General features: G+C 41.0%; 1 protein-coding gene, 1 long non-coding RNA gene and 2 pseudogenes across 2 annotated transcripts; 3 read left to right on the forward strand and 1 right to left on the reverse strand.

The window, feature by feature from the left end:
- Positions 1-3,249: 3,249 nt before the first annotated feature.
- On the reverse strand, positions 3,250-6,513 carry LOC104432072 (annotated as a pseudogene).
- A 2,110-nt stretch (positions 6,514-8,623) lies between these two features.
- LOC120292612 lies at positions 8,624-10,856 on the forward strand (annotated as a pseudogene).
- An 11,470-nt stretch (positions 10,857-22,326) lies between these two features.
- Positions 22,327-24,242, forward strand: LOC120292688. Its single transcript, XM_039310996.1, has 4 exons — positions 22,327-22,614; positions 23,154-23,264; positions 23,588-23,642; positions 23,958-24,242. Exons 2-4 carry the CDS (start codon positions 23,155-23,157, stop codon positions 24,120-24,122), a joined length of 330 nt encoding a protein of 109 aa, XP_039166930.1. The 5' UTR covers positions 22,327-22,614; position 23,154; the 3' UTR covers positions 24,123-24,242.
- Positions 24,243-24,597: 355 nt separating this feature from the next.
- LOC108959080 lies at positions 24,598-25,660 on the forward strand. Its single transcript, XR_001986587.2, has 3 exons — positions 24,598-24,699; positions 24,907-25,035; positions 25,135-25,660. It is a non-coding gene; the product is annotated as an uncharacterized LOC108959080 (long non-coding RNA).
- Positions 25,661-27,152: the final 1,492 nt, after the last annotated feature.

Raw genomic sequence — 27,152 nt, forward strand, 5'->3', positions numbered from 1 at the left:
GAACTTCTGCAAGACAAGTATGTGAGTTGCAGCGTACCATTTTTAATATAAGTATCTACATGTTATTTGATAATTACATGCATTAATGTTGATACTTTAATGTGAAAATCTTGATGTTGTCCCCCGATGTAATTTCACTATGTCGTTCAAATTGGTATTTCGAGTTTTGAATTGATGGAGATTATATACTTCTTTATCATACATGTGTCCATACTAAAGCCCTATTGAGAAATCTCTCTCTAATGTGGGATTGTTGGAGATAATGAAGTCATGTGTCAATCGTATCGATCTCATGAACTTTATGGAAGAGCTTGATTTAGGAGTTATCAGTGAGCATAAAAAATCACATGATAATTCAAAATATAATATACAAAAAAAAATTGTAATTGACATGGTAATAAAATTTGCTATTCTTTTGGTGGTCTCAACTTCAAGCCCCATTGAAGTTAAATCCTAAATTCACTAGGTCAATATTGAGGGAATGTGCCCTTAAGATCACCCACGGAGTTGGACGTCTCGTTAAGGTACATGAAAACTAACTCAGACACTACTTGATCCCGCTACAACAAAAAAAATCACTATATATGGTCATTTCAAGTATATCCATTCATTTTGAACTCGGTATTATTTAATTATATATATATTTCTCAAATTTATGATTATCTAGATATTCTTTAATTCCTCTTTTCGAGAATTAAATAAAATTTAAGTTTCTTCGTCGAGCGGCGATCACTCTCCAATATTGCAAAAAGATTGAATTCTCTCCTAAACAAAATAAATGTTATAAATGGCAAATCACTTGAAAGTTTTTTCGCTTAGTTATTTTTTTTTGGGTCTTTCGATGATACTATTGGGGAGGGAATTATTCTTGGGGGATCAATATTCACCATCAAGAAGAGTCCACAAACGTTATTGTCAAAGTCTTGACTAAGAAAACACGATGCAGAAAAAATCAAAAGCAGAAGAAAGAGGTGCAATCACGTGCTTACGCTTGTTAATCTCACAGGACAAGTCGCGCTCCTATCCTAGACAAGAACCTTATCAGAGGGGGAAACAGATATTGAATGGAAAGGTGAAGAAAAGTCGTCGAGGGAGCACCCGATGGGATTATTCCTGAGGAATCAATAGAGGTACGATTTCGACCGGTGGCATCACAGCGAGCACCGATTCATGTGCGGTGAGCACATTATGTCAGTTCAATAGTTAGCACGTGAGAATTTGCATTTAATGACATATTTATTTCATGAAAATTAAATAATTTGAACGAAATATTTTTTTAAAAAAGATCGTTTCTATCACTTATAAAAATAAATAAATGAAAAATATTTTTACCATCCATGAAAATATTTGGAAATAATTTTTTGTTAAAAATAAAACATATCTTTCATTGACTAATTATTTTAAGCGATATAAGCAATTATTTTTAGGAAAATATTTTTCAAACCATTCAATTTTTACGAAAGAAAATGGAGCCTTATTTCCTTCCTTTCTTTTCTTTCTTTTTGTGGTTTTTCTTCTCAATATTAGGGTGAATCCCGGGGATAATTCTTGTACCTAAGAGTAGATGAAAGAAAACCATATTCATGTTGGGTTTAAAGTCGACGAAGAAGCTTTGTTATCAAAAGTCACCTTTTGGCTGAACATCGGATGAAGAAACTTTGTTATTATTCTTGCACCACCAAAGTATAACTTTAAATCTTATCATGGAACGGATATCTTAATCACGATGGCATAACTAATGACATTAAATTCACATCAGCGAAATCTGTTACTAGAATGGTAAAAAAGAACGATGAACGTTTTATAAAAGGTATAGAATCCACTTTGAGTTGAAAAAAAAAGATTTTTAATCTTGTATAAGAGTACAAAGACCGCTGATGTTATAATCCCAAACCCATTCGATGCACAGAAGGAATTCACTGATTTGAGTCAGATAATCAGTTTTTTTTTTTTTTTCTAAGTTTGTTTTCTTTTACACCCTTGATTTTGTGTTCTAGGAAATAAGTGGGCAAGTACACGGATTTTAAACAAGACCATGAGTCTCGCTGGATGCCCGATACATGTGAAGACGTATCAACTTCAGTGCTTCTCCATGTCCAACTATGCCTAACCCAAGAGACAGAGAGGCGTCATTCTATCTACAGGAAAACCTTATCCTAAGAAAGCGGTTTGAATTGAAAGCGAAACAGTTCTTGAGAGCATCGGCATCCAATGGGTTTATCCTAAGGAATCAACATGCATACCCTTCAAAAATCAATTTAAAAATTTAAATTGAAAAATAAAGGGATATCATATATATATAAGAGTGTATGAATCCTCTAAAAAGTGATGTGAGATAATTTTAACACATATGATTTCAACTTATGACTAGTCAGCATGATAACAACATTATGTCAATTCAATAATTAGCACGGCAGCTTTCACACTTGTTTTCAATTTTAAAAATAAAAAAATTGAAAAAATATTTAATATTAGTAACAACGATGACCTGTGTCCATGTCAACAATTTTTGGCCAAATGGATTCCATTAGCTAAACGTAAAAATCTTTAGAACTAAATGGGCATTATTAAAGGATTTATAACTGAATTAACAAAATGAATTTTGTGACGTTTTGGACAATTTTCCCCATTGGAATTGACTCGCTTATTTAAATATTCAATCGTATTCACCACACCGGCTGGTTCTCCCTTGGAATCGAGAACCAAACTATCTGGACACCAGTTCCAATTTTAGAAACCAAGAACTAGACCAATACTTCTTGAAACTGGACTAAACCAGCCAGTCCGATTCAGTCTAGGCCGATTCAGTTTGAACGGTTTCTGATTTGGGCATCTGTCTCTCGGTAAACCGTAGGACAGCCCATTTCGTTTCTTATTACTAGCCTTTCCAATCCGTGATTACAAGGGTATCTAGAGTAGGCCCAATTATTGGATGGACTTGGGCGGGCTGAATTTGAACTTTGCCCAACGAAGAAAGCAATGCAAAAAGGCTTGGTGGCCTTAGACCGATCGGCCGAAGATCGATATCCAAGCTCACCCAATTGCCCCGCGAACCCGTCGGGTCCGTCCATCGCGAGTTCCCGATTAGGTCCATTTTTTCTCTAAAACCAAATTAAACCCATGCGCACATCATGAAACACGAACCGATATTGAGTCATGACCAACTTGTCAAATCTCCAAAATGGCAAAGGCAATCTCTTTCATTTAGAGGATGTTTTTATAGCATACCGAAGAATTGAAAATAATACAGGTATAAACGAGAGGAATCTTAATTTGCGTTGCGTATAAATTGTCACCAAAGCTATTAAAGTAGTGAAGGGCAAAACCCCTACAAATTGAGCTCATGAGCTACTTTCATTAATTGGCCAACACTATTTTTACTCTACGTAAAATTTTGTCCCTTATGGGCAAAATGTGACCGTATAGTTGGTACCACCTGGGCAAGTGAAGGTTGCTGGATCATCTCGTGGGTAGCTAAAAGCATCCGGGCACCTATCCTTGAAAATTGGGAGTAAGCAGTGGAGCCACAGCTCGGACGCATCGTTGCAACAATACTGGGCGGTCTTGAACACTGTGCACGGATCGTTGCACCCCCCAGGGGCCTTCAGCACCTCTGGGCACTGGTTGTTGATGTCATCTGAGCACTTGATCCCCCTGCACGCACCGGTGGTGGGCCTCAATTGCATGGGGATGTTGAAACCGTTGACGAGCGATATGTCCAGGATGTCCCGACCGTTCTGGCTCGAGTTGAACTCTGCGACGGTGCTGGGCGGCTACCGGAGCTTGAGCAGTCCAAGAGTAGGTCGCAGTCGCCAGTCTCGCACTGGCCCTGGCCGTTGGCGTCGAAGCTGCAATTGGTCCGGCCCCATATGCGCCTTGTGGTTGTGCCCGCGCCCACAGATAGGACCCACGTCTGGCCAGGGTCAAGCCTGCGCCCGCCACCAGGTGTTGCCGCGGCCCAAACAGTGTATGTGCATTGATTGACAACCCTAAAAGTAGCTGCATCTTTAAAAGTAGCTGCATCTGTAAAAGTAACTGCAGCAGAGGGGACGAGATTAGGGACGGAGGCCGAGTATTGAGCTCATATAGGTTCTTGAACACTTGACCGGGACACAAGTGCTAGAACCGCTTGAAGAAGAGCCATTTTTCCATTGAGCTCCCCTCGCTGATTATTTTGACTCGCAGAGAGGGGGTCTATGTAGATTGAGGAACCATAGACTTGGCGTAAGGAATGGGGAAATCGACGATAAAATGCCAGTGAACTTTCCCAGAAATTTCTGTGCTGACGATCGTGTCAAATGGGGGACAAACCACGAGTCAACGAATGGATATACGCGCCTTTCACGGAGGCCGCGTAAGGACTGAGGACTAAAGAGATCGAGAGAGGAACTTCTCTCAGTTTGATTTAGTCAAAGCACATGTCATCGATAGAAACTAGAAACCCGTGACTACACGGCATCACTCTTTCGGGTTGGTCTTCCCACCCACCACTACGTGCGCCAAAAATTTAACTCCGCTCTTGTCGGTCGTCGGATTCAAGGTTCATTGAATCTTGCGTCGGTGTCCGATCTAAAAATGTCAATGTCGAGTCTTTCGAATTTGAACGCGGCAAGTTCCCTTTGATTTGATTATATGCATGGAAATTTTACCCGGCATTCTTGTTAGTCATCAGATTTTTTTGTCACAGCCGACTATAGATCTTCCGTGGATGTGCGATCTAAAACTTGTCAACGTAAAATGTGAACGCAGTAAATATGCTTTGGTTTTGTTCATGGCCAAGTAGATTGAGCCCTTCCTTTCTCTAATGATATGATCACTGAGAATAGATAATAATCAACATGTCCATTTAAAAGATAAAGTATTGAATACATTTCACGTCAACGACGCGATGTTAATTATTTATGTTTGTTAGGTATAATTTGTCAATATTTCATAAGGATTATGTCAAAACCCAACTAAAGAATATTTGTTATTTTCAAAGCATTATCCCTCTCGTGTCATGTGTAACCATATATTCAAAATAGTAAAAAAAAAAAACTTTTCTTACTGGATATGATAAACGAGTGATCTAGTGAGTGCACTCATTGACAAGATCCATACTAGAATACCCATATAAACTTGTGCAGCCACATAAATCATAGACGTACTTACTCATAAGTTGGTTTAATTGACTAGGGTTCTATGCAAAAGTGTTCCAAGAGCAATAATTAAATAATCAAATAAGTAAATATTGCGATTTTGAATGCACTACCTAGTCTAACGATATGCACAATCACCATTAATTGATGCTTTATTAGCAAATTAGGCTTCCTTTTATTTAATTTTATGTTAGGTCCTCTCGTTGCACCTTCTAGAGAACAACCACAAAAGAAAAGAACAACTCAAAACGATTCAGGCTCCATTTATTTTATGAAAAACAAATAATTAAAAAAAAAAATTAAAAATTAATTATTGTATCATTTATATTAGTTAATATACAATGTTTTCAACATCAACAATAATTTATGTCTAAATAATTTTGTAGACGATAAAATGTTTGTTGTTAATTCAATTTATTTATTTATTTTTGTGATTTAAGCAATCATTTGTTTAAAACCTCGAAGGCAGACATCACTTTGAGACCTTTGTTTAGTCAAGACAAGACTAATCAAACTCGCAGTTGTAATGAAACTCCTTGGAAAAATATTTGATTTAACTTTCAGTCAAGCACGTAAAATTCAATTCTCCCGTTAATCGCGGCATCTCGGTCGGGTCTCAACATGTTTTTTAGTCCTTATTCCCTGCATATTTTTAGGCCGAGGTTGAATTCTTTTATTTTGGTCGGGGTCAAGGTTGAATTGACTATTATCAAAATAGATCTAATTTTTTTGGCTTTTTTCTTCTGAAACCCTCCGCAGAAAATATTGAAAAGATTAATAGCTGCAGAAATAATCTCAGGGCCAAATCACGGTAAAAACGCACAAAAGAAGACAAAAAAAAATGGTTAGTTTATCACCAAAAAGTTTATAAGAGAGATTATTTCTAACCTTTTTTCAGAAAATAATAGAGAGCATCGTCTATTTCCATACTTACATTTGTTAGGGCAGAACACAACCCTATAGTCGGTTCCAGACGGGTGAAAGTCAAGTTAAATCATCCTTAGGGTAACTTAAGCACGGGCACCTGTCCTTGAAGAACTTGGAGAAATTGTGGGCCCGCAACTTCCGGAGTTGCAGCACTCCGGTCCCGAACACGGCGCAGGGGCCGTTGCAACCGCCGGCGCCTTCAGCTTCAAATAGGCACTCGCCATTGATGTCGGCCGTGCACTTGATCCCACCGGTGCACCCATCGGAGGTCGGGCCGAAGCCCATGGGGACGCCGTGAAGCCGTCGACCAGGGGAGATGTCAAAGAAATCCTTGCCGAACTGGTTCAGTTCATACTCGCCCAGTGGTGTTTGGGGGCTGGCCGGATGATGTGCACTCGCGGACGCCGCCACGGTCACTGTCTTGCACTTGCCCTTCCCTTTGCCGCATCAAATTGGCAAGGTTAGTCCGGCCCGATACGGGCTTGTTTCGCACGGGCTCACGTTCAGCTCAGGGACCGGCTCGGGCAAGCCGTCGGCCACCTCCTGGGAGGGCCGCAGCCCAGACCGTGTAAGGGCAATCGTTCCTAATATTGAAAGTGGCAGCATTGGCGCAAGTGAGGAAGAGGGAGAGCAAGAGGATGGAGGCAATGCAAATGGCATGGGAGCGAGCCATGCTTGGGGTTTGCTGAGAATTAGGGTTTGTGTGATTTCTCTAAGTGATAGTGCTTGTGGAGTAGTTTGGTAAGTAATGAAGAAATACATGAGGGTTTATATGGGGGCGAGAGTGGCTAAGGATTGTTGGAGAGCGGCCAACAGGTTTCCTACAAGATTAGCTGATTGAATATTTGACGCGGTTCGATAACGTTGTTATTGGCTTGACTCGAAGACGAGTCAAGAATGAAGATAAAGCCTCCACGATGCACAGACCAACGAGAAAGTGACGCGTCAGCGTGCACCAAGTCAGCGTGCGCCCCGACCAATGACAAAGTGACGCGTGGCTCCACGTGTGCACAATGGCCCCACTGGTTTTCTGCACAAAATATATTATTTTCCCTTTTTTATTTAAAATTTACGGCCCTTAGTAGACTTGCTGCTGCTTTTTTCTCTCCCCTCTCTTTTGGAGTAGGCCTGCACGCATTAATGGCGCTTTCTCGCTTCTCCGTTCTGAAGAATGGATACCCCCACGCTGCAGCTTCCCTTCCCTCCTTTCTTTCATTTTCAATTCAAAATTTTGGGTGAGAATGTGATCTTTAAGGCCATGCATGGAAACGTTCCAAAAAAATGTTTTTAGAATACTTTTGTACTTTTTTTTGTTCCCGAAAACAAAAAAAGAATAAACGCGTTTGATTGTGTTTCTGTTTTGTTTTTTGTTTCTTCCTAACAAAATTGGAGCAAAAAAAGAAACACACAAAAGTTGTTTCGGGAGAAAAGAAACACTTCTTCAAGCTAAAAGAAACGCTTCTCTTTTTCTCTCTCTTCTTTTTCTTCTTCTTTCTTCTTCTTTTTTTCTTCTTTTTTTTTGGCCGACAACCGGCCGGCGACCGACCATCGAGGGCCGGCGATGCCGTCGAGGGTCGGCGACCTTGCTGAAGCATCGCCGGCCCCCGGCAAGGCCAAGCCTCGCCCGCGCCGGCGAGGCCGAGCTCGCCCGGCCTGGCGAGGCTCGGCCTCGCTCGAGGGGAGATCTTTGGCTAGGGTTTCGGCAAGGGGCTCCGGAGGACGGTGCGACGGCGGCACGGCACTAGAGGCTTCGGGATCGACACAGGGCGACGCGAGCAAAGACTAGCGGATAGCGTCGCGAATGGCGTGGTGAGATCGGGACGGCGTCGAGCCGCAGGCTTTGGGGCGCGGTGCTTGGCTCCGACGGCGGGCGGGCGAGGCTCGGCCTCGCCGTGCCGGCGACGCCAAGCCTCACCTTAGCTGGGTGAGCTCGGGCTTGCCTAGATCCGGCGAGGCCGAGCCACGCCCAACCACGACGAGCCTTGCCGTGGCTAGGCGAGGCTGTCGGCGACCGGCCAAAAGAAGAAAAAAATATAAAAGAAAGGAAAATGGAAAATAAAATTTAAAAATTAAAAATTAAAAGAAACAAAAAAAGAATAAAATTTACCAAACGTGTTTCTATTCATTTTTTATTTCCGGAACAAACGTTACCAAACGCATTCTTTTGTTCAAAAACCGTTCCCCAGAATAGAAACATTTTTTTTTGTTTCTGTTCTCGGGAACAGAAAAGGAACAGAAACATTACCATGCAGCCCCTAAGTTGCTTTGCTTCTCCGGCCGGCTCCGGGGCTGGGTCATCTCAGCTCTCTGGCCCAAAGCACGTTGCTCCTCCACATTGCTCCGGCGCTGGCTTATCTTCGCTCTCTGCCCCAAAGCGCGTTGCTTCTTCGACCTGCATCGTTGTGTTCCTTCTCCGCTCTACTCCAGTGTGGTTTCCTTGCGCAAGACGTCGAGGAATGTTCTTGCTGTAAGTCGCAGATTCCAAGCGATAAGAAGTTCCAGCTCTCTCTGATTCGGCTTCGGATTTGCTACGTTCGCGACTCATAACAGTGAGTTGATTTGGCGAATGCTTGCCGCGACCAGCTGCGTGCAGCGACAGAGGTGGAGAGAGCGAGTGGAGGAAGGTGATGGAGGCGTCGTTCGGAAAGCTAGACGAGGAGGTTGGAGGAAAGGAGGTGGACGCGTCGATGAGGACGGCGGGGTCAACGGCAGTGGTGGCGGTGGTGGGGAAGGAGGAGGTTGTGGTCGCAAACCGCAGGGATTCGTGAGCGGTGTTGTGTCGTGGCGACGTGGTCGTGCCCTTGTCTGTTGATCACAAGGTGAGCTCTCGCTTCGTGTTTGTTCGTTTCCATTGAAGCTGTGGAGCTCAGGGGATCTGTTCTTTTTCTTCTTACCCCGAGAAGACACTTCATTTATTCAAACATGTTGCCAGAAATCTTGATCTACAAGTCTTATCCTTTTTGTCTACTTCGTGTCGTTTCTGGGTTATACTTCCAAAAGATCACTTGGTGTTCTTTCAAAGGTGCTTAATTTATTAGGTTGACTTTGGGGTCATGCTTCGCAGGGTGGACATCCTATGATTAGGGGAACTTGCTACACTCTGGCATTCTCTGTTTTTCGTTCATGGTTATGTAGACAGGCTGAAGCCCATCTTGCCTGTTGGTTTAATCAATGAACTAGAATTCATCCCTGTGATCTTTTGTGGTCAGCCACACATTGTTCATTCTGCAATTCTTTCATAGAACGCTGTTGAAATCACTTCAACTCGCCACAAACGGGTAATAGCTAGTGGTGCCCCATCGCAATATGGCATGTTACTGGGTTGATAAATGAACGCAAACCTTTGAAAGCTCTTGCCAATACTTTTATGCCGTCTCTTCTTCAATGACATGTCTATTTTCTGATATTGAAACAGTAACAAGGTCTTCAGCCAGTGAAAGAGAGTAAAGTCATCTTCATATTGAAATGGTACAGTTTGAAACGTGGGAAGATTTTCCTGAGCAACATCTTTAGACCATTTGTCACAGTAGATACTAAATTAGTTGCCAATGCCAAATCGGTAGCAGAATAAATTACTTGAACTAAAGTGAAAATAGTTACGTCTTGTCATGTGTCATACCTTGAGTTAAATCTCTTGGATTTCGATTAAAATGGCTTACTAACTCCCCTGAATAGCCTGACAGGCCTGATGAGAAGGAGAGAGTGGAAGTAGCCAGCGGAAGGGTCACAGATTGGAATGGATCCTGAGTCCTAGGCATGCTTGCTACATCGAGGTCAATTGGTATGTGGAACTTCATCGATCAAATGGCTGTAATGATGGACTTTATTCGATGCTTTTATGCATGTAATGTTGGTTTCCAATTGCACTGATTACTTCAGCAAGTGCTGAGTAAGTCGAATTTGTGGTTAGCATTAGTACTATTGTGGTGTCAAACCTCTGTGCTTGAAGGGAACATATTGAATCACTCAGATTCTATATTGGTAACAAGTTGTTTGAGTGCACCTTAGAATTGGTAACTGCAGCCTTTTGACATGTACTGAAACAATGCCGAGGGCGAATTACCAACAGGGATCAATAACCAACACCTCCCATGCAGAAGTTTTAGGTGGAGACTGGCTTTTTCTTTTGTACGTGTGCCATTGTGTGGTGTCTGTATCTGATAACGGCGTTTACTTGCTGCAGGGGACTATTATTTGAAGCAATACGTGATGACTGAGCCAGAGGTCACGGTAAGCAAGAGAACAAAGTTGGACGACTTCCTTGTGATAGCAAGCAATGGGTTATGGGATGCACACATGTACTGAAACAATGTCGAGGGCGAATTGCCAACAGGGATCAATAACCAACAGCTCACATGCAGAAGTTTTAGGTGGAGACTGGCTTTTTCTTTTGTACGTGTGCCATTGTGTGGTGTCTGTATCTGATAACGGCGTTTACTTGCTGCAGGAGACTATTATTTGAAGCAATACGTGATGGCTGAGCCAGAGGTCACGGTAGGCAAGAGAACAAAGTTGGACGACTTCCTTGTGATAGCAAGCAATGGGTTATGGGATGCACTCTCTAATGAGGTTGCCTGCCAGGTCGTGAGGAGATGCCTATAAAGAGGAGGTTCCCTAAGGAGCTGAGAGGAAGTAACGCCGCCAAGGTGGCTGCGGTGCTAGCCAAACTAGCTGTGGCTTGAGGTAGCCAGGACAATAGCAGTGTGATTGTGATCGAGCTGAAGAAACCAAACTAGTAAAATGTAAATAGGTACTCTGCAACTGAGAACGTTTCTTTATGGCCGGTGTTGGGCTAATCAATGTTCATCTTATATAATGACGTCAGGTTGGTATTAAAATGCCAGATCCTTCGCGTCATTGCTATGTGGTGTTTATCATTTTTTTTTTTTTTTTTGGTAAAGATATGTGGTGTTTATCGTTTATACCTCAAATGATGAACTTTTTTCCCAAGATTGACAATTACAACAACATTGTGTTGGAGACTGTTGAATCTCAACTAAAAAAGATTATGAAAATGGATTATGTAGACCCAACCTCACTTTTTGGTATACAGATCCTCTGCGTGCATAATGAAAAAGGAAAGTAAAGAGGAGTGCAGGAAATTCATGAACAAAGTCAACATGGGAAGAGCTCTCTCCAAATGAGCAAAAGTAAACTTTCATACCCTAAATTCTTCAAAACCGAATAGACACAGCTCTTTTGCAAAAGGCTATATCCTAATAAACGCAAAAATTGTTGCAAAGCTTTTTAAAAACACAATCATAAGAAGGACAAGTTCAAGAAACAAAGAGGACTCCGCAAACTATAAGGAAGCCCTTTCTTTTCTCACTTCTCAGCAAATCATTCTTTGGTGTGGCAGATCTCAGACTCTCTCTTTTAATCGGCAAAGTCGAGGGGAAAGAGGATGAGCACTTGTTTTATAATGGCTCTTCACTCCTTTCGTCCTCCGATCCTCACCCTTATTCAGCTTGGAAGCAAGTTCCAACGTCATGAAGCGAAGACAAAAATTTTCAAAAAGAAAGAAAGCGAGAACTTTCCGAGGTAGTATCCAACAAGTAATGCTGTACAATCCTTTACATCCCTGAAACCCCAGAAAAACTGTGCAATTACTTAAGAAGCTGGAGTATCTTCCTCTGCCATAGTGTAGCTTGAGATGGAGACATCCGCTTGAGGCGAAGCGTGGATGTTCACAAACTCGAGGCTCTTCCCTGAAGGTAAGGATTGGATCCAAGAAGGGAACACATACGAGTTGCCGCACTTGGTTAGTCCCCACAGAGGACCGTAGTGCTTGGAGATCAACAGGTTGACATATTTCAGCGTCTTGTCCAACTTGTTGGTCACCACCGTCGAGTATCTGTGGTAAGTTCTCCCGTTGGCAGTCCATGACGCCGTTGGCTTCTGCTCGGTGGACAGCTCGTTGGAAGCTGTTACTGGAATAAAGAAGGCAACAGCAGATGAGTGAGGTAATTGAATCACAGAATTAATCAAAGAAAACAAGGGAAGGCAGAGGAAATTGTACCAAGAGCGGGACTTGGCTCTGCCATGGCTGCTTTCGGTGCAGGAACAACCACTCCATTGAATAGAAACCCATCCATCAGATGCCGAAATATGTCAAGACATTGCTTTTGTCTGAAATAATAGCAATTTTCAAAGATCAAATACCTAGAAGAGCCGACCATAACTGCTGTGACCACCACTCAACTGGGCTAATATGCCAAGGAGTGGAGCGTTGTTGTAAGTAGCAGGCTCCATTTTGCTTGTAATTATCTCTTTGATCAGCAAAGTTATCATATGCATCGGGGCCACTGACGATAGCACCTGAGCAGATTGGGTTCGCTCACTTTCCAGCTAAACCAGGTGGCATAACTGCCTCAGCAGCTCACCAAGGACGAATCCTCCTTGATGGACACGATGGAAGCCGCCCAGTGATGGACCTGCCTTGGGTAGTTGTTCCCGTACCTGACCACGTAGCTCGTGGCTCTGGGGTTGTCTCCCAGGATACAGGGTGCGTTTGGGAACTACCTTTGGGGAAAGACCTTTGACTTAAATGTGTTTTTCAAAATGCAAACTGTGTTTGGTAAATTGTACTTTGAAAACCCTTTGTGAAGTGCTTTGAGCAAAATGGTGTTTGGGGAATTACATTTACAAAAGAGTTTTGTGATAAAAAAAATTATTAAAAGAAAAATTAAAAATAAATTGACCGGCAAGGGCAGCGGCCACCGGCGACCTTCGACGACCCCGGATCCGGGTTGCGGGAGGCAGGTCTGGTCGCGCAAAGGCCGCGCAACCTTTGCGCTCGCGGAGGTCGCGCGACCAGATCTGGTCGCGAGACCTCCGGCAACCAGATTTGGTTGCGGAGAGGTCGCATGGCGAGGTCGCACGACCAGATCTGTCGCCGAAGGTTGCGCGACCTCGCGGCTGGTTAGTCCGGCGACCAGATCTGGTCGCGCGACCTCCGGCGACCAGATCTGGTCGTGCAGAGGTCGCGCGGCGAGGTCGCGCGACCAAATCTGTTCGCCGGAGGTCATGCGACCTCGCAGACTAGTCCGGCGACCGGATCTAGTCACCGCGAGGTCGCCGACCTCCGCCGACCAGATCTGGTCGCATAGAGGTCGCGCGACCAGATCCGGGTCGTCGGAGGTCGCGCGACCTCGCCGCGACTAGATCCTCTCGGGCTGCTTGGGCTTTCAGCCTTTCCAAGTACTTGCTTTCCCATTAAGGGACTTTGAAAGCTGGTTCCCAAACACCCATTTTTTGGCCCAAAGGGCTTTTGATGCCCAAAGCCTCTTCCAAAGTTACTCCCAAACGCACCCACAGTCCTATGTTCGACATTCATGGCCAGAATATTATTCCATTGTATCTTGAGCTAAGGAAAGAAATTGAGATTTTCCGAGCACAAACATCGAATTGTCACGTTTTCCTTGACTAACTGATTGTATCAGTGACTAGGACACGATCAGAAAGATTGTATTACCTGAGATTTCGCAAAGGAGGGGAGTTCTAATGATTGAATGCTACCGGATGAGCATTGCAAGCTTTTGCCTGAGGAAGAACAAGGAAGGTATAAGTCATTGCGATGAGCTAAAATATAACAATAACAGGGAGAACAAGGAAGGCGTAGCCTGTATGATCCCTTTCACAAAAAGCACTAGATCACCAACCAGGACTCTCGCTTCTTGAAAACCTAGCTGCAGTGACCTAACAGGGGTCGACAGAGAATGGACTTCAAAACTCTTCATTATAGAAGCCACTGCCGTAAGTCGCCCCGAACAGGAAGATGGCTGGTCATATCCATCATTTGATAGTGGAAAATTAGGATAAAGTTCGAGGGGGCTCGATAAGTCATCGACTGTATCTTCTTCAACATTGTCAATGTCGAGGTTAGGTCGCGATAGTCAACATCTACGAAACAAAACCAGGACATCAAGGTCTGCACATAACTGGCTTGCACGTTTTCATTCCTTTCAACTCCCATCGATCCAGCATATTGACGTACGCTTCAATATTGTTCCTTTACCATTGCCCCAGCATTCTTGACCTATCAATCCAGCATATTGATGTACACTTCAACGCCAAGTAGACTAGTTCCACGCAATTATTTGCAATCAAATACACAGGCAGAAAAATGGTCCAGCCCAAAGTACCGAGGACGTAGCCGAAGCTCTTAAGGCATTCCTCGGGCTGAGCAAGGTCACTGTGGTTCTTCTTGATAACCTCGTTGCACTAACCTAACAGCTCCTCGAACGACGCGGTCCCAAACGACATGGAGTCAAGCAAATTGAGATCGGTACTCGTAGTCGACACGCGTCGGTTCACGCACTGAATGAAGGTCAAAGAAGCTAAATCTGCGATCAAAACACCAAAAAATCAATCGGTTGAGAAGAAGGAAAACGCATGACCCGAAGTAAAAATCATCCCTTGCAAATATTCTCGGCTCACAATCCAAAGGAAACACCAAGGCCTGTTTGTTTGTGTTCCTGGCCGTGTTTATGAACACAATTTCTATTTTTTTCCCAGGAACAAAAAAAAAAAAGAATATAAACGTGTTTGTTTGGGTTTTTGTTTAAAATCTATTTTCTCGTTTCCTGAACAAATTTGGAACAGAAACAAGAAAAAAACTTGTTTCTTGTATCAAAACACTTTCAAGAAACAATTTTTCTCTCTATTCATTTTTTTCTTCTCTTTCTTTTCTTCTTCTTTTTTCTTTGGCCGGTGGCCAGCAACCCGCCTTCGAGGGCCGGCGACCTTCACTGGAGCGTCGCCGGCCCCTAGCGAGGCTCGCCTTGGCCGGGCGAGCTCGAGCCTCCCAAATCCGGTGAGGCCAAGCTCGCCCGGTCACCGGCAAGCCTCGGCCTCGTGAGGCGGTGTCGCCGCGGCTAGGCTAGCTCGGCCTTGCCTTGGCTAGGCGAGCTCGAGCTCGCCTCGCTCAGCCATCGGCGAGCTCAAGCTCACCCAGCCAAGGCGAGGCCGCCGGCCATTGTTGGCGATCGCCGCCATGGCCAAGGCCGACGACAGGACAAAAGGAAGAAAAAGAAAAAAAAAAAAGGGAAAATAAAAATTAAATATTAAATATTAAAAAATAAAAGAAACAAAAAATTATACAAAGTTTACCAAATGTGTTCCTATTCGTTTTCTATTCCAGAACAAGTTTACCAAACGCGTTCTTCATTCAAAATTGTTTTCCGAACAAAATTCTTGAAACAATTTTTTTAACATAGACGTTACCAAACGCACGCACCTCAAGTAACTAGTTGTAGCAAGTGAAATGAGAAGAGATTCAACTCAGTGACGCGATTCACAGCTTTAATAGCTAGATGGAACGAGAATCGGAAGAAGGGAGAGAGAGAGGACCGAGAAGGATGGGACGGCGTTGGCGCTGCTCTGCAGGTGGTTGCAGAAATGGGATCCTCGATCTCAGCCGCCACGGCAGATTAATGCGCGAATGAAAGCTATGCCGGAGCAGAGACGGAGCAAGCGACGGAGCAAAGAGCAAGCACTGGAGCAAAGACAAAGGAAGCGACAGAGCAGCGAGCGAGCACCGGCATAGAGACCGAGTGAGGGTCGGACGACAGCGAGGAGCGGCCGCTTGACGAACGCCGGAACAGCAACAACAAGCGTGGAGTAGCAAATGAGGGCAAAGCAGAGATTCAAAATGTGAAAGCCTTCGCTCGCTTGAGAGAGGAATTGCTATTTTTCTCCTTAGAAGGAAAGAACGAAAAAGAGGAGAGAGAATATAATAAATGCGTGCGGATGATCAATTTAAGTGCAGAATTTCCGTACAACGCCACGTTGATCCACATGGTGCTTCATGATTGGTCCGGGATCATCCAATATTTTCTTATCCGTAACGGATCGAACAATTTTTACCATTGCAAAGTTAACAAGTTTTTTTCCTGCAGACCAGTGGAGCTGTCTTGCCATGCGAGTGCTTTAGAGCTTTATCACCAGGAAGCAGCTAATGGGTTTGGCAATTATCCACCATTTAGGCATTCTGCCTAGAAACTTCCAACCAATTCGCGGTACAAAACACGAGCCCAAAATACGAAAACGAGGAAAAGCAAGAAGGAACCGAGCAGAGAGAATTAGCAGGTGAACTTCTGCAAGACAATTATGTGACCTACAGCCTACCTTTTTTAATATAAGTATCTACATGTTATTTGATAATTACACACATTAATGTTAGATAAATTATTAAGTGACGGTCTCCAATTTGCTATGAGAATAACAATTTGTTTTAGACCACAAAAAACTAATTAAAAATTATTATGGGTCTACCCTTTTAAGAATTAATAGCTCACAATAAACTATTATTTTCACAGTAACTCAAAAACTGTCATACTAGCAAAACCCTTAATGTAAAATAAAATTTTAATGCTGTCACCTAATGCAATTTCACCATGCTGATCAGATGAGTATTTTGAGTTTTGAGTGACATCATGTGCTTCTTTATCATACACATCATTTCATGCGAAAGCCCTATTGTGAAATCTCTCTCTAGTGTGAGATTGCTAGGAACAATGAGGTCATGGGTTAATCGCACCAATCTTACAAAGTCTATGAAATAACTTGGTTTAGGAGTTGTGGGTGAGCACAAAAAGTCATGCGATAATTCGAAATAGCATATACTAAATAAAAATTATTTTGTTAACTAACATGATTAAGGAATTTCCTGCTTTTTTCGTGATCTCGACTTCAAGCCTTGTTGAGAGCTCTTCAGAAGTTAAATCCTAAATGCACTGGGCTGATATTGGGGAGATGTTCCCTTAGGATAGCCCGAGAAGTCGAACATCTAGTTGAGGCGCATGAGAACTAACTTGGACACTATTTGACCTCCTCCATAACAAAAAATCACTATATAGAGTCATGTCAAGTATATTTAATCATTTTCAGCTGGGCATTATTTAATTATATATATTTTCCAAATTTGTGATTATCTAGATGTTCTTTAATTCCCATTTTCGAGATATTAAATAAAATTTAACTTTCTCCATCAAGCAGCAATCATTCTCCAATATTTCAAAAAGATTGAACTCTTCTAGACAAATTAAACATTATAAATAGCAAATCACTTGAAAGCTATTTTCACTTAGTTCTTGTTTTTTTTTTTTTTTTGGGGGGGTCTTTTGATGATACAATTTGGGAGGGAATTATTATTGGGGATCAAAGTTCACCATCAAGAAGAGTCCACAAACGTTATTGTCAAAGTCTTGACTAAGAAAATGGGACACAAGAAAAATCAAAAGCAGAAGAAAGAGGTGCAATCATGTGCTTACACTTGTTAATCTCATAGGACAAGTTAGGTACATTTAGAGCGCGTTTGATAACCATTCTATTTCCTAACAATTTCTAATGAAAATTATTCTTTTTTATTCTATTCCTAAAAAACAATTCTTAAGCATTTTAAGCCATTTGGTAATTGTCTAAAATTTTTAATCCCGAATAGAATTGCATTTGAGATCGTTCTGAAAATTTCTAATCCAAATTTTCTTTTAATTTTTAATAATTTAATTACTTTTTTTCTTTTTTCTTTTTCTTCTTTTCTTTCTCTTCTTCTTCTTCAAGGTTTGCCGATCGTCGGCCTTAGGATCACCGGCACCCGGCCGACGAGGGTTGGTAACCTCATAGGAGCGTCGCTAGCCCTCGGCGAGGCCGCGCCTTGTCGGCCAAGCCTTGACGGTAGTTGGGCAAGCTCAATTTCGCCCCAGCCAAGCGAGCCTTGCCGATGGTCGGGCGAGCCCAGCCCAACCAGTGAGGCTCGCCAATGGCGGGCGAGGCCCACCGATGGCTAGGCTCACCAATGGGGCGAGGCCCACCGATGGCTAGGCTTGCCTCCAACGACCGGCGACGGCAACGGCGGCAATGATTGAAGAAGAAGAGAGAAAAAGAACAAGAAGAAAGAAGAGAAAAAGAAAATTAAGTTGGCTTGATTCTGAATTGTTCATAGGAACAAAGAATTAACTTCTTTTACTTCTCAATTCTGTTCAAAATCTACTGGAACAACAAAATAAAAATTTGTTCCCGGAAACAAAAATTTTATCAAACGAATTTATGTTCCAAATTTACTCCCGGGAACAAAAGAATAGAAATTGTCACTATTTGGTCGGTTACCAAACGTGCATTTACTAAACAAGAACCTTATTAAAGGGAGACAAATTTTGAATGGAAAGGTGATGAAAAGTTGTCGAGGGGAGCATCTAATAACAATATTCCTGAGGAATCAAGATAGCACATGATGAGCACCAATCCATGCGCGATGAGCACATCATATTGGTTCAATAATTAGCACACGAGAATCGGCAGTTATGATGTATTTATTTCATGAAAAATAAATGATTTAGATAAAATATTTTTCTAAAAATGATCTTTTTTATTACTTACAAAATGAATAAATTAAAGATATTTTCATCGTCACGAAAATATTTAAATATGAATTGTCGTTAATGATGAAAATATCTTTAATTAACTAATTAATCTAAGTAATATAAGTGATGATATTTAGAAAAATATTTTTCAAATAAATTATTTTTCGGAAACAAATAGAGCTTTATTTCTTTTATTTGTTTTTCTGGTTTTGCTTTTGGATATTAGGGTGAATCCTTGGGGATAATTCTTGTGCCTAAGAGTAGATTAAAAAAAAATTTGTTTTCACGTTGGGTTTAAAGTCGATGAAGAAGCTTTGTTAGCAAAGGTACCTTTGGCTGTATATCGGATGAAGAAACTTTGTTATTATTCCTGTACCACCAAAGTATGACTTGAACTCTTATAGTGGAATGAATATCCTAATCACGATGGCATAACTAATGACAATGAACGTTTTTTAAAAGATATGAGATCCACTTTGAGTAGAAAAAACAAGAAAGAAAACTTTTTTAATTTCGAATAAGAGTACAAAGGCCGCTGAAGAAACTCTCCCAAACCCATTCAATGCATACAAGGAATTCGCTGATTAGATTTGGATAGTCAGATTTAAAAAAAAAAAAAATTGTTTTCTTTTATACCATTAATTTTGTGTTCTAGGAGATAAGTCGGTAAACTACAAGGGTTTTAGACAAGGCCACTTATCTCACTGGATGTCCGATACATGCGAAGAGGTAATTGCTTCAATGGATCCATGTCCAACTATGCCTAACCCCAAGAGATAGAAAGACTTCATTCTATCCTAGGGGAAAACCTTATCCTAGGAAAGCGATTTGACTTGAAAGCGAAACAATCGTCGAGAGCATTGGCATATGATAAGTTTATCCCTAAGGAATCAACATACATACTGTTCAAAAATCAATTTAAAAAGTTAAATCGATAAATAAAGAGATATCACATGTATATAAATAATATATGAATCCTCTAAAAGGTGATGTGAGATAAGTTCAACCCATATGATCTCAACTTGTAGCTAGTCAACATGATGACAACATTATGTCAATTCAGTAATTTTCGGTATGTCATTTCAGTAATTAGCACGACAGCTTTTGCACTTGTGTTCTCTCTCTCTATCAGATTTGATGTTTTTTTTCTTTTTCTTTTGTTTTTTGCTTTGATATTTTGGTAAATCACGAGGGATAATTCCCGTGGCTAAGTGTAAAAAATGTTCATGTTTGGTCTAAAGCTGATCAAGAAACTTTGTTATAAAGTCACATTTGGCTGCATATCATCCCGATATATGTGTGCGTGTGTGTATTACGATATAATCAGTAATACGAAAATGATGTGTGCATGGGTTTAATTTTGTTTTAGAGACAAAATTGGACCTAATCGTGGACTTGTGATTGACGGACCCGACAGATTCGCCCGGCAATTGGGTGAGCTTGGATATCAATGTTCGGCTGAACGGTCTAGGCCACCAAGCCTTTTGCTTTGCTTTTTGTTGTTTGGCAAAGCTCAAATTCAGCCCGCCCAAGTCCATCCAGCAATTGGGCGTAATCTAGACACCCTTGTAACCACGGATTGAAAAGGCTAGTAATAAGAAACGAGATGGGCTGTCTTAATTTTCATGAAATGACCATACGCTCTCGAAAGTTCCTCAAAGCGCCCAAGGAACAAGGCCTTTTGGACCGGTGGTGAGTACTTGCCCAGGACGGAGAAAAGGCAATGATAAATGCTGTCATATCCATATCTAGTGGTTAGATAAAAAGTATAGCATTCTAGCCGGAAATTACCAAAAATATTTTAAATATATTGTACTTGTGCCAATTTAGTTTTAAGCCTTTTGATTTGATTAATTTAGTCCCAAACGTTTTAACTATTTGTCAATTTAGTTTTAAACTTTTCAATTGTACCAATTAAGTCGTAAATCTTTTGACAATTTGTTTATTTAGTTCTTTCAACTAATTTTGGTAGGAAGTCATAGACGTGCAAGGTCCAATTAGTACCGTTTGTACTACATAGCATAGTCAATACTAATGCGGTCGATTTTTGTAATTTTTTTCTTTATCTTTTTTCTTTTTCCTCTATTTTCCTTTATCAGTCACCAAACCTTGGTGATGACCAACAAAGGTCGCCAGGCTTTGGCGAAGGTCACCAAGCTCTGGTGAGGTCAACCCCCTCCACCCACCGCACCCCCACCCCCCAAAAAAAATCCAATGAGAGTTTGGTGATGGCCTTAGGCAACCTAATCCAACCGTGGCCAGAGGCTAGGGAGGGTTGGCCTTGCCTACAACTAGCAAGGATTGGAATGTTCTCATCCTATGAAAAAAGGAAAGGAAACAAAATCCAAAATTAAAAAAATCATTTATGTTAACGCCAATTGTATCATTTAAGATAATTAGTGCTAACTAGACTATCATGTTAACGATTTTCAACTAAAATAACTAAATTGACAAATCGTCAAAATGTTTAGAACTAAATTGACAAAATATCCAAATATTTAGGACTTAATTGATATAATATTAAATTACATAAATACAATAGGTTTATGATTAAATTGACTAAATAGAAATATTTAAAACCGAATTAGCACAATTGCAATATGTTTATGACTTTCTCAATAATTTTATTCAAAGCAATTTATCTAGAAATACAATTACACACGCTTGCTTTTAGCATTGGCAGCTCTTTATATCTGTTACTCGTGTCACGAGTAAAAGTCCATAATAAGAACACACGACCGCAAAAGAGAAAAGGAAGAAGAAGGCAAGACACTAACGCACGTTACCGTTTGCTTCCACAAAACTTGGCCCTGTATGGTAAAACTGAAAATTAATTGTTGAAGATCTAATATTGTATTTTTAAATGTTCGCCATTTTAAGTGCTCAAATTGAAAATAAAATGCTTTTTGAAAGAATTATTTTTTTTCTTACCGAATACGGTATTCTAAATATATTGGCAAGTTTTACGCTTTTGGCAATGAATATCCAAAGGCAAGACTTTGTTTGCTATTTAGATGCCCTTTTTATCAAACGAATTAGAAAACTGCATTATTACTTAGCGAATTCGGTCATTTTTCTTATTAATTGAATCTTTGAAGTCAATACTACTTATTCGCAAACGTATCTAATTTTATTAGGTATTGAAGGTATTAATTTTCAAAATTATTAGAGTGATAAAACAAGGCTAATTCTAAAACCGTTTTCGTTTATCTATTCAGTTTTTGTGTAAATTTTCTTTTTCCATACGACATAATGAATTCAAATCCGTGGCAAGTTCTTCTAGTAATCTAGATTGTGCATTGAAAAATGTTTTTCATCATTGGTTCTGATCAATCTGGCTCCATCGAAATTCGCCTCTAGTCTATATTGAGGAAATGAATTGGAGATGATGTTGGCCCTAACTGTTCGAAAACGAGATTGTCACTAAGGCTTGGCCGTAGATTACAAGCAGAAATAGACTCACCCAAGGTGGCCATGTGAAATCTTAAGTAATTTATTCATCCCATTATAATTTGCCGACATGCCCTTCAATCGGTTAAATTTTATCAATTAAGGGTTAAAAAAAACACATATAGAAGAAGATAATACAAAAATAAAATTCACGGTAACATATTCTTATATCGTATTAATCTATCATTCCAAAAGAGAAACTTTATATAAGATATTTCGTATAATCAAATAATGTTTGAATTGTTATTTCATCAAATGGATAATTATATCCAATATTTTGAAATAATTTAAGGATTATATTTAATAAATTAAAAAGTACCCAAAAAAAAAATGACAATAGAGTGTGGCCAAACTTTAGTAATCGTTTGCCCCCACCTCGCGACGGCTTCAACTCCCCCATGTTTTCGCTCTCCTTCTTCCTCCTTCAGCGTCTCGCGCGAGCTTCTACCTTCACTCTGTCTCTGTCTCTCTCCCTCTCCCACAAAGCTTCGCAGAGAAGCTGATGGAAAGATCGGTTTTTTGAAACCCAAAACACCTCCGATTTCTCCCGCTGAACTCCACCCCTCCCTCTGCACATATATATACGGGCTTTCTCGATGCTCTCTGCGATCACGCATCCCCCATTTTCCAGTGACGATCTCTAGCTGTTTCGCGTGGTTTCCCCAGCTCGCCTTCGGTGTCCCCCCTCGTCGGCCGCAGTTCGTTCTCGAAAAAACCCGAGGAATTCCTTCTTCGAGGTTCGTCTTCCTTTTCGTCCATGAACGTGTTGCGGTTTTTTGTTTTTTCGTTTTTGGGTAATGCTCGGCTCTGTTTCGTGTGTTTTTCCTTACCCACGACAACGTGGAGGCGGTAGCGGAAGCAACTCGCGGTGAAGTTTGACTTGTTGCCCGCGAGTTGGGTTTTCTCGTTGGGTCTTGATCCTTAAGTGGAGCAATGGGTAGAATCTTGTTGCTGCTGCTTCCGCCGGAATCCTTAGTATCTTCGTTGTCGTGTTCGTGAGCTTCGCTGTCGTGAGCGGATAAATCTGTATGTGTTAGTTAAGCAGTAGATGTTAATGGCAAAGCCTTGGAGGTTGATACGTGTCGAAGGAGTCGGGGAAAGATGATCACTTGGTCTGAATTGCGATCTTCTGTTTGCGTTGGCGCTGATTTTGTGCTCTTGGGAACTTTGGGTGATTTCGCATGATTGGTTTTTCGTCAGTTCTTGTTTCCTTTGACGTGTCATTTGTCCTGATCTCATGCTGATTTACTTTGTCGTGCCTTCTTTTTTTGGTTAGCATGGTGAGAGTTAAGGAGGAATACGATGTGGTGGCGAGTCCATCATTTTTCAATGGCAGCTGCGACTCGTATCCTAAGAAATCACTGTCCACTTTATCGTACAGTTCCAGGTTTTACTCTGCTTTTAAATTTCCGAGGCCTTATATCAGTCCTACCTCTTGTTTTGGTAATCGTTCAGTAATGTAGTAAGTTCAAAACCTTCTGACTGCAGTTGTGATTAAGTTAATTAGACATTAATATTTAAAATCAGCATGCAATAAAAACTGAGGTGCATACTTGTGACTTATTTGCATCAGCATGATATAACCCATTGTTCAATAACAGAGGCACATAAGTTGTTTGTTCAGAAGCATATTAGATCAACTACTTTTCTGCATCTTGAATGAATTGTGCTTGATGTTCCCTTTTAATGTGGCATTTGTTTTGGCTTTAGGAGGGCAATTGGTCCAATTAGGCATTCAACAAGAGGAAGATGGACAAAGGAAGAGGTTAGTTTGGAACGGCTACATTTTGAATCTTCAGTATGTTAAGATGTGTTAAGTATAAAGCCTTTTACTGTAGGTGATAGACCAATTAGGCAGATAAAGCTTAGGGTGGGAATACCAATTGTGCATATTCAAGCAGATTGGGCTACTCTGTTGTTACTGTAAAGGGTTTAATTCCCTCCAACTTTCATATGACAGCAGAACATACTTCTTTCTCAGAATTTTCCTATTCAACTGTGTATTGCCATGCAACATGTTCTTTCCGGAAGAGTTCTGAAGCTTTCTAACTCCAGCTACATTGCAATTTGATATGAGCAGGACAGATTTCTTATTGCAGCGGTGCAGAAGTTCAATTGCAAGAATTGGAAGACAATAGGTCGGTGTGACTCTTTCCTCCATCTCCCTCAAGATTTACTTGATTTTTTGCACAAAGAATTGCTAGTTCTTTATTTTGGTGGGGCAGGACCATCAAGAGATACGTAATTGGCCATCCATCGTCAGAACTAGATTAAGCGTAATATGATGGTGTCATTAAGCATGATAGCTTCAACATATTCAGACTATTTTGTGAATTCCTGCTGTGCTAAGTGGAGATTTCTTGTTCAGGAATCAAGCACCTCCAAATAACTACAACATTTTCCAATGTTTTCCAGTAATATGGTTGACAAAAATAGATGTGTGAAGTAAATGATGTGGTGATTCCATTCCATACACATAAGTTTGCACTCAGCAAAAGGCTGATGCTTTGGTTGTTTTCATGTGTCACCAGCTGCATGTGTCCCTAGTAAGACAGATAGTCAGTGCTTGCTTCGCTGGCTAAAGGTTCTAGATCCTCGTCTTATTAAAGGGTCTTGGACAAAGGGGGTAATGTCAAATATCTGAGCCTTTAGTAATTTGTTGTTATGATACTGTGTACTGTCAGGGAAAGCAAAATGATTTGCTTCCTCTTTCTGTTTCAGGAAGATGATCTTTTAATCAATTCAGTTAAGAGATACGGCTGCAAATGGTCGCTGATTGCAAAAACCTTTCCTGGTCGCACAGGCAAGCAGTGCCGAGAAAGGTGAGCTGTCAGTCTCTATTGAATGAACAGCATGTACACTGGAACTGTATACCCGTGATATTGGCACTCTTCGGTTTAATTTTCCCTTTACCAGATTGAGACCCTTTTTTGAAAAATGTAAATATGTACTTATTGTTCTTAATTAATTATACATAAGTTTGTCTTCTTGTTATAAAGTATTAGTGACAAAGGAGCTGTTTACTGTAGGTGGACTAATCATCTCGATCCTTTAGTAAAGAATGTTGCCTGGACAGCAGAAGAGGAATCCATTCTTGCTCACAGGCACCATATTTATGGTAATAAGTGGGCACAAGTCGCAAAATTTCTTCCTGGAAGGTACATTTAAAAAACTTGAAGATAATTAACGATTTACCAGTGGCTGGTCCCCCATTGTTGTTACACTCACGATTGCTCTTCATTGTTTCTCTCCAACAGAATTCTTCAAGAAAGTTATTGCACATTTACTCCCCAACAAAAATGGGATTGCTGGAAGAAAACATCACCATCTCTTAGAAGTTGCTCAAGCCCTTAAATTCCAAGCCTCAATTTTGAAAAAGTTCTGGGGAGACTGTGTGGTCACGGCAGCCTACTTGATCAATAGGATGCCATCTCGTATTCTTAATGAAAGGACTCCTTTCAAGTTACTCTTTGGCAAGTGTCCAAACAATCATCACCTCCATGCCCGAGGATCAACGGTAGACACACAACAAAGACACCCAGAAACATGTGTCTACCGTTGATCCTCGGGACAAGCTGGATCCCTAAGCCCTCAAGTGTGTATTTATTGGGTATCCAACTCTTCAAAAGGGATTTGTCAAAAAAAAAAACTCTTCAAAAGGGATAGTTGGTTCTTAATCCATCGACTGAACAAGTTCTTGTCAGCAGAGACATCACCTTTCATGAGGATATTTTTCACTCTCAAGACAAATTATCTTCATATCAACAAGAGGATTTGACTTCATCTCATGATCTATTCTTAAGTGAAATTGATTCTCCAAAGGGATAATTAATTATGCTTCCTCATATGACACCTTCCATGGCATCCCCTAATGCTGCTGCAAGTCTTACACCAAATATTGATAACGGCGCATCCAATAATCCATCACCAGTCATGTGTAAGACTTTTGTATCTCCAGAATCATCTACTTCGCCAAGTAATACTTTTATTGAACCATGGGATGATGTTCCGTCTATACTAGCCAATCCTCAGCATTCAGGCCGCACCATCCGATCACCGATATGGACAGTGGATTATAGTTTGCTCTTTCGTGGACACATTTGGTACACAATACACTGTATCCTCTTATTTAAGTTCTGATCATCTTTCGGTTGAACATTTGTGTTGCATTAGCAGAATTTTGCAGGAACCATCCTCTTATGAGGAAGCCACCAAAGATCCTCGCTGGCGAAAGGCAATGGAGGATGAATTAGGTGCATTGATGGAAAATAGAACTTGGGATTTTGTTCCTCTACCACCCCATCAAAGACCCATAGGCTGCAAATGGGCATACAAGATCAAGTATAAAGCTGATGGATTTGTTGAGCGTTATAAAGGTAGACTAGTGGCGAAAGGATTCACACAATGAGAATGATTTGACTATATGGAAACTTTCTCACCAGTCACAAAGAAAGTCACCATTCGGTCTTATTTTCTCTATTGCTACTATCCATGATTGGCCTTTCCATCAGATCGATGTCCACTATGCTGTTCTCCATGGAGCTCTTGCTGAGGAGATCTACATGGTTCCTCCACCAGGGTTACGCAAACAGGGGGAGAATAGTGTATGTCATCTTCGTAAATCCTTATATAGGCTCAAACAAGCATTTCGTCAATGGTATGCCAAATTCACTAATGCACTTACGGCTGCAAAGTTCCAGCAATCCAGGCACAACTATACTTGGTTTAAACGGAGACAATGTACATCATCAATTTATTTACTTATATATAGATTATATACTCATTATGGCGAATGATGCATCCGCCATTGATAAATTCAAGAAATACTTTATCTTCCACATTAAAGATTTGGGACCTCCAAAATACTTCCTTGGAATAGAGATTGCATGGTCAAATAAGGGCATTTGTCTCAGCTAACGCAAATTTGTCTTGGAGATCATATCAAAAGCAAGATTGTCGGGATCTAAACTAGTTGCATTCCAATCGAACAGAATACAAGATTGACAATAGCTGAGTATGACAAAGGATTGTCACCCATGAACAAGGATCCTTTACTTCAAGACCCTTCGGCTTATCAAAAACTTGTTGGAAAACTAATTTATTTGACCATGATCAGACCCAAAATTTGCTATGCTGTGCATAACCTTAGCTAGTTCATGCACGCCCTAAAATAGTCTCACATGAATGTGGCATTGAAGGTTGTAAGGTACTTGAAAGGATGTCCGAGATTGGGAATATTATTATCACAAAATAGCAACATGAAGATGGCAACATA

Source organism: Eucalyptus grandis, chromosome 4 (assembly GCF_016545825.1).
Source record: "Eucalyptus grandis isolate ANBG69807.140 chromosome 4, ASM1654582v1, whole genome shotgun sequence".
In the NCBI taxonomy this organism is placed as follows: Eukaryota; Viridiplantae; Streptophyta; class Magnoliopsida; order Myrtales; family Myrtaceae; genus Eucalyptus; species Eucalyptus grandis.

What these genes read in the sequence shown, in the direction of transcription:
- LOC120292688 (XM_039310996.1), top strand. Translation starts at nt 23,155, where the DNA reads ATGGTGAGAGTTAAGGAGGAATACGATGTGGTGGCGAGTCCATCATTT. An exon ending in ACTTTATCGTACAGTTCCAG is followed by an intron (nt 23,265 to 23,587) that starts GTTTTACTCTGC and finishes TTTTGGCTTTAG; the next exon opens with GAGGGCAATTGGTCCAATTA. An exon ending in GAAGATGGACAAAGGAAGAG is followed by an intron (nt 23,643 to 23,957) that starts GTTAGTTTGGAA and finishes TGATATGAGCAG; the next exon opens with GACAGATTTCTTATTGCAGC.